At 38.7% G+C, this 14,837-nt stretch overlaps 2 protein-coding genes across 2 annotated transcripts; both read right to left on the bottom strand.

The window, feature by feature from the left end:
• Nucleotides 1-1,308: 1,308 nt before the first annotated feature.
• LOC149039009 (alpha-1A adrenergic receptor-like) lies at nucleotides 1,309-2,451 on the bottom strand. Its single transcript, XM_089185740.1, has one exon. The coding sequence runs from the start codon at nucleotides 2,449-2,451 to the stop codon at nucleotides 1,309-1,311; it is 1,143 nt and encodes a 380-aa protein (XP_089041866.1).
• A 3,393-nt stretch (nucleotides 2,452-5,844) lies between these two features.
• On the bottom strand, nucleotides 5,845-14,628 carry LOC113675469 (apoptosis inhibitor 5). Its single transcript, XM_027192052.2, has 14 exons — nucleotides 14,468-14,628; nucleotides 14,186-14,347; nucleotides 13,525-13,624; nucleotides 12,953-13,018; nucleotides 12,436-12,593; nucleotides 11,448-11,582; nucleotides 11,087-11,152; nucleotides 10,473-10,664; nucleotides 9,243-9,365; nucleotides 8,658-8,716; nucleotides 8,171-8,321; nucleotides 7,546-7,605; nucleotides 7,383-7,447; nucleotides 5,845-6,759 (listed from the first exon to the last, which is right to left on the bottom strand). The coding sequence occupies exons 1-14, from the start codon at nucleotides 14,534-14,536 to the stop codon at nucleotides 6,525-6,527; spliced, it is 1,641 nt and encodes a 546-aa protein (XP_027047853.2). The 5' UTR covers nucleotides 14,537-14,628; the 3' UTR covers nucleotides 5,845-6,524.
• Nucleotides 14,629-14,837: the final 209 nt, after the last annotated feature.

Genomic DNA, 14,837 nt, shown 5'->3' with positions numbered 1-14,837 from the left:
ATCCCCGCTTACCTCATAAGCGTTTGTATCTAAAATTATTCCATCTAAACTGAACCATCATTTATCTGGTCATTTTCTTCATCATTGTTTTGTAACAGAAGCATATAACTTCAAAATTGAAGTTCGTCGAAAAGGCGTGTTAATGAAACACTTTCCACGTTAGTCTATTAAAGGGTGATTTCGAACGATCATTCTTCCTACTTTCCGCGATCCGAAATGGACTTCCGAACTGCATCAATTTCACTCTACTTGTGACACCATATCCAAACGTTATCCAAGAAATCAGTTATAACCACAGGCCGAAAAAGCTGTAGTTTTTTTTTCTTAGGGCAAAGAAACAACCAGAAGCATAGAAAATTCAATAAAGGAAACTTCAAAAGTAAAACCATAAAGGTCGAGTGAGAGCGTAGAATTTACTTCATCCAGAGGTCCTGGTGCCCGTAAAAGTGACTCGTATTGGAAGAATCCCTATACAGTAAATGAAAGGCGAATTCGAAGCTGCATTACCGAGGTGAGCGAGAAAAAAAAAGGACTGAAAAAACGTACATCACGGCTCGTTCTCATGGCGGCTAGCATGCATCATAAATCCAAATTCTAACAGGCTACACCAGTTGGTCATTGTCGGAAGTCATGTTGCTTTTGGAAAGTGAAATTTCCCCAAATCACAGAGGGTGAAGCTGCTTAGTTACGTTATGCTAGTGTGTCAAATTCGTGTCATTTTACTGCTTCGTGCAGTTGCTGAAAAATTTTTTTTGTTAAAGCTATATGCGATTTAATTGAAAACTTTTGAATTAACTCAGTTGACCGTGCTGGCCTTAAATCTAATACAGGTAGTCGTAAATTCAAAATAGTCAAAGCAATAATCGCTCTGGTTAACCAAACATCAAGACCACCACCACGAATTATTTTATCCAATCCAGAGGTGCGACATCACTAACAGATCGGGTTCACCTGTAACGATATCAAAATTATTTTATACAAGAATGTCAGTGCTCCTTGGGTTTGTTCTAAGTCTCCATAAGTCGAAAACAATGCCAAGGTTAGGGCTCCAATCACTTTTCGATGAGGCAAGAAGTGACTAGTCGGGGAATAGGAGAGAGATTCCAAGGGTCTGTTAAACATCTGGAATGTCGAATATAGCACGCTGAAGCGCAAAATCTCTTGTCACGCAAAGTCACGTCACGCAAAGTCTTCCAAAGATCAGTGAACAGGTGGTAATCCGACCATATCTTATCGGTTTGAAATTTCCAACAATCACATCTCACTGAGATCGCCTGACTTCAAACGGCTGAAACTGCCTGTTATGCGCTAAAACTGTGTTGTTATCCCTTCTAGTGTTGTTGTAGACTTTGTTGTATATTCAGGTTGAAAATTAATCTCGTTCAATGTAGTTGAGGTAAAGTGCGGTTCATCTTTTCTCGATCTGTATTGACTAATCACTTGCCTAGAAGGCCTAGAAGTTTTTATGGATATTCCAGGCTTGCATCCGAAACGTCCTAACAAAGTGCTCAATCCTGCACGAAATTCCTTGGAAAATATGTAATAGATAAGAGCGTTGAGAAGTGGGTTAAAATAAGCCACAAAGTTCCCAACTCTATTGGCTATAGTGAGTTTAATCGCCATTACAGGCGATGAAGGTGCCCCAGTGAAGACAAAGTATAAAAACAGGCAATGATACGGGCTCCAAAAGATTACAACGCTCAAGATAAGAGTTATCAGCAACTTTTGTACCCTGCCCCTGGTGTCCTCGTTCATCGCACTTATCTCGCTGATTGCGTTCCGTTTCAGTGCAACAATCATCTTAACATTCACTAAAGTAATGATCACCAAAGGAACCACGTGCATGGCGAGTGCGAGGAAGATAGCAAAGGTCTTGGTGACTGTTACTTGACACAGGCCTAACGGACCAGATATTGCAAGAGCCATGATCCAAATCAACAGCATGACAGAAACTTTGAGCTTCTTCACAACAGCAGCACTTGCAAATTGCGCTCTTAGTGGCGAGCATATCATGTAGCAGCGTTCAACGCTTAACGCTGTAAGACAAAACATTGATACAGCGTAGGCGACGAAGCGTACCGCCATTATAGGTCTGTAAGATATGCAAAATGTTTCTTTAAGAGCCTTTTCGGGCAATAGATGTTCTCGGGCATGTCCGGCAATGTTCAGTACAGAAAATAAAAAATCTGCGATGGCCACGTTAAGGAGAAACATATGTACCAGACTATGCATTTTCTTGTTCGAAAGGATCGTTAACACAATCAAAAGATTGCCTAAGAAAGCGAAACAGAGTACGCTGAACTCCACTACTGTGAAAATCGGGTGAAGGATTTCTTGCAAAGAGAGAAGCAAGGTAACATCCTCGGGTGGCGGTATTTGTGGCCCAGAACAGGACAAATTTCCTGGCATGGCTCGGCAAGGTGACCTTGACGCAGTAAAGTTGTTTATCATATTCTCAAGCTCTGTCAAACAATTGGAGTAGTTTTGTCAAACTTTTTCGTGAGTTTGCAAAAAACTGCAACTTGATCTATATCACGAACGGCTAGAGTTGTTGTCAGCTGATAAAGACAAGCCCTTGGACTAAATACAAGAACGTTTTTCGAACACTAACTTAAGGCTGTACAAACAAAGAACATTTTCAATCATGTATAAATATAATTGCTTTGTGAATGTACTTCAATGGGGGCAAAAATCTACATATGAATGTAGTGAAGAACACTGCTTTTATTTTAGAGATGAAGTAAATTCTTATCGAAAAATAGGTTGTTATCCTAGCGACGCTTCATTCATGTCATGATTTTTCTTTTTCGATTCCCTGAGGAAAAGGAAGAGAAGGAAAATACTGACAAAGTATTCTTACTAATCTTCTGTGTTTAAGTAAATGAAAAAATTTTTCTTGACAACTTTGTTCACACTTGTCGGTGATTATCAAGCTGGGTATAACTAACAATCAATAACAAATAAAATAACTTTGTGTGAATCTATGATATGCAATGCGAGTGTTTGAAGTCCACTCGCCGGAAATAATCAGTTTACACCGAAGACGTTCTCAGGTGAATTCTTAGAGCTTCGCTCGAAAGCACCGAGATGGAGCCTTTTCAAACAAGTGAAGTTGATCTGAGGCAGATTTCGGCTTAGTCCCTTTTTCAATCAAACGCCTTTCTAATCAAGAAACCAGTGTCGGCAAACCTTGAAAATTCAATTACTACCATAATTTACGGAAGTTATCCTCGTTTTTTATTGAGGGAAATGAAGCATTTATTGTGAATTGTTTGCTTCGAAGGTAAAGTGGCCTTGTTCGTAAAAGTTTTGCTGTTGTCTATACATTGCAAAAATGGGGTTTTTGGTTTTGACAGATTTGTGTAACGTTGTTAGTCCTCAGTTTGTGTCGTTGAATACCCAATATAAAGAGCCACGAGTAATCAGGCTAACTTGAGTATTTTACCTCACAAAAGGACTTAGATAAACGAATTTTTCATTAAAATTGCTTTATGTAACTGAAATAAATTGAATTGATCACACGTTCTCCTGTTCTTCAATCAGTGTAACACCTTCAAGTACTTTGTACAAAAAACCGACAAAACCACTCAAAAGGCTTTTGGAAACCACGAAGAAACTTGAGTTATTGAATGAAGAAAAAGTGAGAGGACGGAAAATAATGAGCGAAAAAAATCGCTTCTTGGGGGAGGACCAGTGCTGAAAATTCAGGATCAATACTACTGTCTTCTAAGAGCGGGAATAAAAGGTTTAAGACAGTCCGAAAGGCAAAAAAAAAAAAAAAAAAAAAAAAACGCTTTCAAAGAAACAAGCGATCGATTGTATTCAGTCATAAGTTTAAAATTAAGATAAACTTTCCATCTAATAGAGGAAGGTGTAGTGGTCATCATCAAAATCTTACACTGACTACAGGCAGGTGCCTCCGACACTGGACAATAAACGATTGTTCACCCACGACAAGGTAAATATTCACCACTTCAACGGACGCCGAGGGGAAAAGGTATACTATATAACACACAAGGATCCATAAAATGGTTAATTTCTGTCAAAGTTTCGAAAACTGGCCAGAAAACAAACTCTAAATCCGCGATTTTGTCTCTCAAACTGCTCAGAGGTAAATGATACTTGCCACTCACTTCCGAGCTATTCAAGATGCGCGCGCGAAAAGCATTATTCTTTTGTGTAGTACATAGTAACACCGGATAACCAGCAATTGCATCGGCATGATTGTTTTTCTTTTAAACCGGAAAATAGTCATGGTCATACGACCACCATTATATTTTTCTTACTAACTGGGATGCCTGAGGCAGACCACTTAAAAAGGTAGCTTGATCGTGGTCGTAGTCAGATATGGCAATTAGGTATGTGCTTGTTAGTCACGTGCTTTTGCTTCTAACTGGAATAAGTCCTTTCGGCTGGGGTTACTTGGAAGGGTGACTGCGCATATTTTCCGGTGTTGTGGACTTATTTTTCTTGTTTTAATTTTTCGATTTTATTCCTTTATTTTGAAGAGTTAGCATCAAATATATTATTTTCCACGTAAAACCAGAGTAACCGTAGAAAACGATATACACATCCACGTTGACGTCTCCAGGCGTCTGGTATCTCCTTATGTTCTCTGATACAGCCGTTTGTCATCATGGTTTTTTCTACTTTATCAGGTTTAAGTTCGTGGCTGCCAGGTGGTACCTTTACAATACCAACGTAAACACAAACAATAATATCTCGTTCACACAAGCTATGGAAACCATAACAAATGATTTCTGAAACAGCTAAACGATTACGAGGTAGACATAAACAAGATGAAAATAAGAGACTGTTTCTGGAAAATAGTTAGGTGCAGCAGTGGCGAAGTGAAGAAAAGACGTCGGTAAACTTGAAGTCCTTGTGTGATGTAGTTAAAGTCATGAATCTTCTTTTAAAGTTATTGTCAGTCCTTTACGTATTTTCCCATTCGTAAGTGTTTCCTGACTAAGAACGTTATCTCTTATTTCGAGCCTAACGTCCGTGCGTAGCGTCAGTTTCCAAGGTTTGAAAACACAAACAAACGAGAAAATAAGCATAAGGCTCTTTTTCTAATACATGGGAAAATTTTGTAGATGTTGTAAAAGCAAAGCAGACGCACAATAGAAGAGCAGCTTTTAAGATTTCGGATTTTTAGTGCTTCCCACTCAGCGAGGTTTTTCGAGTGACTCCCCACGACGTCACAACAAGGTAACGATAGGCTGTCTCCCCAAAAAGAGATGAGCGAGAAGGCAGGGCGAGGTCAACTCTTCTTCATTTTTTGGCGAATTTTACGTGTCATAAAAAAAAGGAACTAACTCGTAGTAATTGTTTTCATCACCTCAACTATTTGTTGACGAGAGAAACCAAATGAAGAAAATCTAAGTGCATGCCTCTTTCTGTAAGAGATCTGAGGAGTATTATTCTACTTTGTTATCGAACGGAATACTTTTTAGATGCCTGCCAAGTAGAAAGCATACCGCATCTCCAGACAATTACTGCTACCAAGGTCAGCCTTACTCCCAGATACCCCCTCCCCCTTTTGTTAATTCTACACTCAAAATCTTTCATCTCCCAGCTATTGTATTTTATGAAGCTTTAGTGTGAATTAAATGTTGTGAAAGAGAACGAATTGACACCGCATGCAATGAAATTCGACCCCAGACTTTCGCTTCTGCGTAACTCCCTAAAGCGAGCATGGGAACGAGCGCGAAAGGGATCGAGGGAACGAGGTTAGCAAAGAATATCAAAGTGAGGAAAATTTGCGTCGGAATGGTGATTTCTGGATCCCGACACAAACGCAAACCATTTCGTGTGGCAAAATATGAAGACGCAAGACAGGAAGAAAAGAAACAACGGCTTTTAATTACAATTTCACAGAATACGTTCAGGGTAAGCTGCGAATCTTTGAATCACACGGGTAAGAAGAGTTTACAGATCAAATAATGAATAAGACCCTAGGCACCTGACAAGCATCTGTAAAGCTCGTGTGTCCTCAGTTTCACACTCGGAAAAACAATACATTTAAAAGAAATATCTGTTATAAAGGAACTCAAGTATCTCTATCAAAAAATAACGCTCGACAAGACACAATCTTTACTTCAGAGTGAGTTTTCCATCATCGCAAGTATGCTCCGTTACAAAAACAACCCTCCCCTCCCCTCCCCTCCCCTCCCCCAAACACCCGCTCAGAGGAAAAAGTTCCCTTCCAGGCAATAAGAGTTAGGAGGGGGAATACGAAGTTATCTGGCTGAAAAAAAAATACCCTGATCGAACAAGACGGAGATGAATGTTTCCTAGAGGGGTAAAACCATGCCTTGAAAGTCACAAGGTCAATTAAAAAGCTTTTAAAACAAAGGAAGAACTATTACAATTATTATAGTCAACTCCATAAATAAACTTTCAGGACTAAGTCCTCTGTCAGTTGCAATTTCTGGCGAAGACAACTGTAAAAATATCTTAAGATGATTTCAGTAAAATGGTGTCTGTACTTCACATGTGTGGGACGTTCTAGAATAAATGATCTAAGATCTGCCTCCTCTCCAGCCCCTCCCTCGCCCCCGGTTGCGGCCTCTTTGTCGAAACCCCCGACCCCTACCACCGTCAGGCATGGTCTGACCCTTGACGACGCCATTGGACGCTCCTGCTCGGCGACCGGGGGGAGTGTACACAGAGATTGTACTCGGCTTGGACTTTTTAGGTGACTTCGTCTCGGGTGGAAGGTCGAACTTGATTGGCGTAATACCAGCGCGTTTTCGCCTGAGAAAAAAAAAAAAAAAAAGACACAAAGTTTTAGCGCGTCATTATAGACAGCCTCCAGTAGTGGGACTTAGTACCACCCCATCGAAGCTTTGGCGATTTCTAGTTCGCTATCGTTGTCTATAAAAATATTACGCTATTGAATGATTTCAATGTTCTCATTTAAGGATATGGAATGTGGCAATCCGTTTTGTTCCTTTCCCGTGAAGTGAAAGGCGCTGTGGCACAGTGATAAATGGGATGATCTCCGTACTGGACTCTGTACCCAAAGGTCCAGGATCGAGCCTCGCCCCGGCCAGGTCACAGTGGACAAGACACATTTCTCCCACAATTCACAAAGCGAAGAAATGGGCCACAGCAAGCCTAACTGCTACAATACATGACGAAATGGTTGGGGTAACCCATATTACCATCGGCAGCAGCTTATGGATAAAGTTATTCAAACCTCTGTTACTGAATTCTGACATTAGACGGTAGGCCTGACCCTGAAGCCAAAACAAAGAGGTACCTCCCAGCCCAAATCAGGTCACAAACAACGCCGCGGACTACGTCTATTTGCAGGTGTTACAAGAGCCGTGAAGAAATTAAGGGAAAATACTCTTTTAAAAGGTTTTCAAACTTACTTCTCATCTACTACTGTGTCCTTCGAATCTTTTGGAGATGTTAGTGTCGACGCTTGTGTTTTCGCCTATAAAATAAAAATCAACCGTCAAAACACGTCACAAAAGCTTATGCATTCTAAACCCGAGCTACCGAAAAAAAAAATTGTGTCAAAAATTTACTTACTGGTGGTTTCCACGATAACGTAATGGAGCTTTTGAAGGAAGGTGGATTGTGAAACAGATCCTACAACAAAAGAAACAAAGTAATGGATGAAGGGTTGCAGTGCACTCCTTGCCTAAACTTGACACATCATTTCAAGGCCCTTGTTGAACTTATAAGACACTTAACGATACGATAAAAAAATGAGGAAAAGTAGAGAGAAGGAGAACAAAAGTCTATTACGCGTACAGGACTATACAAACGACAAAAGAAAGCTAAAAACCAAAGCAATCCCGGATTACTTTCCCTGACCCACAGCTTTTATGTTGACTGGTCCCAAAAAAGTGTTGTCATTTCAAGCTAATACCCCCTCCCCCCACCCCCCTCGCCCCTCCCCCCTCCCCCCACCCTGGCGTGTAACGTTTTGCATGGCAATGTATTACAACTGCAAGGAGAGGCTAAGGGCTACCACATGGAAAGGAACATTGAAAAAAAAACAAACAAACAAACAAAAGACACAAACAATTATTCGTTCGATTTTGAAATCACACATATGATTTCAGCCCAAACTGCACTCCACTCAGTTCAATTACCACTATTAATCTGCAGTTCACACTTACAATATCCATACATTCATATTCGTTAATACCTTGATGACAGCGTTGATGTTAGTAGTCGTTCTGAGAGCTACAATTTTTATTTTATTTTCCTCCTCTTGAAGTGCTGGACCAGTCTTGCCTTGCAGCGATAATCTTAGTTGTTTTATATACACTTGACAGCCCTGAGCAAAGTATTGAAGCCTGTAAAATACAAAGTTCAGAGAAACACACTTATTCAATAACCAATAACAGCGAGTATAGATCAATTTGTCATAAATATACTGTAGGACAAGAATTACCAAACACATTCCCTGTCAATCAACACACAAGTTCATTTTGAAATTCTAGTCAGATACCACTAAGCATTATTTAAACACATTGGTGTTATACTTTATACTTATTGGTGACCTAATTGAAAAGTCACTGAAGTTATAAAACAATTATCACAATAATGAAATCAATCATTTTTCAAAGCGAGTTCTATACAACAATTAGACAAAAAGAAAGCACAACAACATATGGTTTGTTATTGTTTACCTAAGTCGAAAATCTTTCAGGCGCTCTGCGGCAGTTGTGTCGGTCAAAAACTCTGGGTTCTGAGGGAGAGAAGGAGATAACAACAAGTAACTTTCAGTGATACGATAAGAAGTATTACTTAAAACTATATTGTACCAATCCACCACACTGGAACCTTACCAAATTGTATTTAGCTAACTTGAGCTTTTGCCCCAACTCAAACTAATGACCATCTTCCATGAAAAGCATTTCTAGTCATTAGCTACTCACTTACTCAAACTCCCATAACACTGCCTTGTTTCCCATTGCTCTTGGTAGTAACAGCTCTTCACAACTAGGCCACTACTTCAGTAGCCAAATTCCAAAGCAATATGTCTTTAACAATTTTGCCCTTGACCACTCAGCACATAAAATGCAAAAATCACCTGAATGTAACATTAACACTAACCAGGTGCAACAGATATATGGCAGGGCAAAGATACCAATTTCAATTTCCAGTGGCCATATTCCACTTTTAAGTCTTAGAAAAGACTCCAGGCTAATACAGGGAAATCTTAACAAAAATCACTGTGGTGGTAGCTACACATACATTGTGTACATGTTTACCTTTTTTGCTAGCTGGTGAAATGTAGAAATTAGGCATTCAACATAGGAAAATTGGAACTTTGGTTCAGAGTTTTCCTCAGCACTTTTTTCCTCTTCATCACCAGGAGGTAATGGCATGTATTCCTGTGAATGAATTTTGTACAAGGTACACTTTTTGAAGACAATGAAAATATCAGCAATCATTCACTGGTCACGAAGTCAAAAGAAAAATAAAATCATCCATGCATGAAAAGTGACCACCAGCATTTAAATTTTCTATGAATGAGAAAATTATTTATAGAAATTGAAAAAGTCTTTGTATATAATGGTGTCCACCTACACATAACCCTTCCCATACAATTTTGAGTTTTTTAACATGTCAGAGGGAGTTCAACATTATTTGGGGGACGGAGGGAGGGACGGAGGGAGGGACGGAGGGAGGGACGGAGGGACGGAGGGAGGGACGGAGGGACGGAGGGAGGGACGGAGGGACGGAGGGAGGGACGGAGGGACGGAGGGAGGGACGGAGGGAGGGACGGAGGGAGGGAGAGAGGGAGGAGGAAAAGCTTCCTAACTAAAAGAGAACTTCTAAAATCAGTCTTCTTTGGGGAAAATTATCATTTACAGCATCTCGTGTGCTTATGCCACCAATTGCAGCTCATAGAAAGGACACTGGTAGTCTTGGCTCTGGATAAAGCAATGACTGAGTAATGATTCACTAATGGCAAGACACTTAACCCTGACAGAGTTTTTTTTCAATTGTGAGCCTGGCTGACCAAGAGAGTTTTAGCTAAAATCCAGGATCAATAGCTTAAACAGTTTGATTTTCACACATAAAAGCATGTATCAGGTCTCATGTTCACTGGGGTTTTCTCACAATGTGGGGCAGACCTAAGGAAAACAAAATAACTGTACTGTAAACCCTTTGTTGCAATCTTCAACTACATGTAAATGACTAATTTTTATGATTCTCTCGTGATAATTAACTCAGATTTTTAACTACCAAAACCTCAAAAATTGTCAATAAACTCAGAAGTTAAAGTGGGTACCGGTGAAGCAAAGGAAAGCCTTCATGAAATGTGCAGACACATGTATCTGTACCCTGAGATACAATAATTTATCTCCACCTCCAAAGGTGTGAGGGTTGTCAAGTCTTTAAATCAAATTTTAATTCCTGGTACAGGAAATTTATATCATTTGAATGATTAGCCAAAACAAGAACAGAAAGCCACTACCTCTGAAACACCTTACCAAAAGCAAGTTGTAGACAGGTTCTATAGCTGCTTTGATATTTTCATCTGTCAAACCATGCGGTGACATTTCTGCACACAATTTCAATATCTCTAGCTTGACATCTTCACCATCAGAAGTGACCACCTCATTCAGCTTTGGTAAAACACTCTCAACAAAGTAAGTGAAAAATGTCTGGGCTGAAGCTCCTTTCTACAGAAAAAAAGAGAAAACATTCCCTCAGAATTCCTCCTTGCATCAAAACCATCTGATGGCACTGATGACACAAGAGGTACACACTCTCTCCCTCTCTCTCTCTCTCTAGAAACCATAAACAAAAAATGACAAAAAGATGCTTTAAAACTGCCTTACACATACAACATAAGGCTGACTGCTTTATTACAATTTCAAAAAGGACATTAATGGTATTTTTTTGGAGCCTATAGTAGACTGTATTCAGTCTGGAAGTCTAACAATGTGATAGTAAACTTTGCTATGTAACTGACAATTAGACTTTCCCTCAGATACAAAACAAGAGGAGCACTACAGCTGAAAGAAGTCAACCTCAAAACCTCTTACAGTTGTAGTCACTCTGAGACAAGGCTCTTCTGCCGTGACAGTTTCTAGGAACTTACCACAAAATATGGAATTGCTTGTCTGGCACATGAAATGAATCTGTCAACAATATCAGCATCTCCAGGCTGAAAGTTAAAGTAGATCAAAATACAATCTATCTATATATCATCTTAAGTAAAAAGCCCTTCAAATTCAATTACACTGCAGTTGGTCACACTTTTAAACTGTTGTTGGATTGAAAGGATCAACATTTAGAAATAAATAATGTCTTAAATATGCATTTATGATGCAGAATCCTTTTAACCTACAAGTTAACATGTTGTAGTGATACTTTATTTCAAACCTGTATCACCAAGTTAAATTTGGCTTTATTAAGAATAACACCCAGATCTTGGATCAAAATATAAAGTAGAGATTTACCTGAAATGGTTGGCTGAGTTCAGCCTGTTCTCCAACTATATCTGCAAGTTCTTGGTGTGCACTGCCCATAACTTTTAATGAGGAAAGAATGGTCATAAATGTGCGAAATTCCTCACCAGTTACATCTGCCATAGCCTGCAATGAAACAGTCAATCATTTCAAAACAAGAAACAGACAAAATTAGTAACAATCTGATAACGTGAACTTCCTGTTTATCCAAATAATGGCTGTGGTCTCAGAATGAGGAGGATGAAAACATCATGACCAGTACAACAATGAAAACAATGCAGTTGTTTGCCACTTTCTTCAATAATGGCACCAACATACATATGCATGCTGTCTGTCATTTAATTAGCCGAGAGATTATCATCCCTGACCACTGCATTTCATACTAGGATAAGTACAAGTGTAATAGCACTTTTCAAAGAAGGGTCAAAAGCCATCCAGGATTGCATTTCTGTTGCTCTACTATGCTCTATGGCTTGTTGAGAAAACTTGTTCAACCCTCTGAATCAATCAAATGCAAAATGAAACCACTTTATTATCAGTGGCAGTGGGGGAGGGGGGGGTTTTTCCAACTTTTGAACTACACTGTAAAAAACACAGAATAGTTTTTTTTTGTTTTTGCTTTTTCTTATACACACTCTAATCATAATTAAGGAAATGTTTTGAGACAAGTAAATATGAAATACTTTAAATTAAGGAGTGACATCCAATCCTGTGGTTGCAATAATTTTGGTGTCAGACAAGTACATCTGGTAACAAAAACAGACGGGAAGAGGGGAGGGGTTCCTCTTGATCCACCAATGCTGTGTTTTTATACTTTAAGTTCTAACACCTTCTGATACTATATTTACCTTTTCACTAGTTGTTAACATTAATAACTTTCATTTTAGTTTCACAAAAGTGAATCAATGTGAATTTCTTAACTGCCAATACAACATTGTTAACCAAGAACCTGTAGTTAAAGCAAGCCTGACCATCTTACCTTTTTTATCTCTTCAACTAAGTATTCTTCAGTTTCAGGTGAGGGATGTAACACTTTCTTGCCATATTCTTCCACAGCACTACTTAAAAACTTGATAGCACTCTCTCTTGATGCTTCCTCTCCACTGAGAATTTGTGAAAACAGTCCTCCAATTGTTCCTGGACCATGAAAGAGGTTTTGCAAAAATTACAAAATAATAAGAAGATCAAAACTTATCAAAAGTGTTTAAAAATTGAATTCAAGTCAGTCAAACTAGCTTTATTTGTGATTTTCTTTGTACAAAAATTATGATTCATCTGAAAAATGGGAAGATACACAGTACAGATGCTGAAATAATTTTTACCTAACCCTTTTTTTAGGTATAACATACTGTCAAGCTTCATCCTTTTCAATACTTTACAATGGGGCAACATTTCTTATTTGTTTCATCTTATAGCACCACTGTTGCATTTCAAATGGCATTGAAGCCTTACCGTAGAGGGAGAGAGGGAAAAGGGATTTTAATTGCAAAACTTACCTTTTGGTTCCATTTTAAACAGTGATGTGAGAGCATTTCTAACAATTGTTAATTCTGCAGGATCCTCTGAGAAAGAAATGTTTACAAGGCACAGTTTAGATCACCCTATACAAACCCCTTTAGCTTTTTAACCCTTTACACCCAACATCAGTACACATATTCTCCATACTTTTCTTTATACATTTTTTAAGGTACTGACAAGGAGAATTTGTTTAACAATCAAGAGCTTCTTTAGTTGGCAATTGTTTCCTTTAATCTCATGACCTTAATGTGTGATTCAGAGTGGTATTGTAAGGAGAAACCAGATGCTGGTCACTTCTCAGGATCTAAGGGTTGAGAAAACTTTCAAAACAATGATTAAGGATAAAAAAAAAAAAGCTTTTGTATCAAAAGATTCTCATAAAAATGCAATATAAATTTAAAAGCACAAGAACTGCATATATTTGTTAGGTGTTACCTGACAAAATATGTAGACTTTACATATCCACTTTAATTCAAATTATCACTACCTTTATATACATTTAGTAAGAAAATTGTTATGTTATTCAATACGTGCCCAGTCTTACACTTACCTGACTGCAATAATTGGGTAAGTACATCAGCTATTCTTGGCAGGTGTTCTGGAGTGTCTTTGCAGAGGTCTGGCAGACCTTTTATGGCCTGGCGTCTGATCTGGTTATATAAAACAAAATATACTTGACTTACTAGGTAAAAAAATTTACATAGTAACTGTAAGTATACAAACTTAACATTCTGCAACTTGGAGGGTCTGCTTTACGCTACATGTATCTGAATGCATTTTCTCATGAACAAGTGATGAGAATAGAAAACTTATCTGCAAGAAAATATTTAGGTAACAGACGGCGCTCCATTGGTTTTTTGACTTAATAACCCACAAGGTAGGTTAAAAGATCACAAGAAAAGTTTTCTTTTGAGTGTCCTCCCAACATTCCAAGTGGGTTAATATATAAATTTGGTAAACCGATAGAAAGTGTGGTCTATTGCTTCCATATTTTCTTACTGATAAGGTTTCTGTTGTCATCACCTGTTGTCATCACCCATACAATAGACTATAGGTTTTTGACCAATCAGAGTGCTTGTAATATATCAGTAATCTAATAACATTCTGATAAACACCAAATTATCCCTAGCAAATGAACAAGGAAATGAATTATGGCTGGAATGAAGAATCACTATTCATATCTTGGGAGTCAATGAGTTAACGGGTCTTACTGTGTTGTCTTCATCCTCGCACAAATCCAGCATAGCATCTATAGCGTTCTCCTGCAGCTTGGGAAAGAACTTGAAAAATCTGGCTATAAACTGTGATGCCAGACGCTTCTCCGCTTGTGAACCCTTTACAGCAGCCAAAATTTGAAGAAAGGCTCCCTCGTGCTGTTTAAGACAAGAGTGTGTGAAAAAACTAAAAAACAACAACAACTTGACATGCAAATCCACGTGACAAAACAGCGCCATGTTGGATTGAAAGTATTCATGAAAGTGAAGCTAACTCACCTCTCCGGCTTTCTCGTTTGCATCAGCAAGGATTCCAAACTGCTTGTAAAGCTCTTCGACACCTGCCATATTGATGGGAGCGTCAGAAGAAATGAAAGTACGCTGTGCCACAATTTCGATAAAAAAGTTTGAGAAGCTGACCTGGGCTTAGGGTCCGCGCCTAGCCTCGCTTTAAAACTGCGTGGCTTTGAGAGGAATATAAACTTCTTGGGGGAGGAGATCTAAAATAGGAAAATTCTTATTATTCCTACAAAATTTTTCTTGAGTTGTGACTTAATCAAAAAAGAAATAATAATAAATATTTCTCATATACTTTAATACGTCGTATAATTTCTGGCGCAAGTTCGTCACAACTGTGGCTTCAGTGATG

This window comes from Pocillopora damicornis, chromosome 10 (genome assembly GCF_964200805.1).
Source record: "Pocillopora damicornis chromosome 10, jaPocDami1.2, whole genome shotgun sequence".
Lineage (NCBI taxonomy): Eukaryota > Metazoa > Cnidaria > Anthozoa > Scleractinia > Pocilloporidae > Pocillopora > Pocillopora damicornis.
The sequence above is the reverse complement of the archived record's forward strand: the minus strand, read 5'-3'. Positions and strand labels throughout refer to the sequence as shown.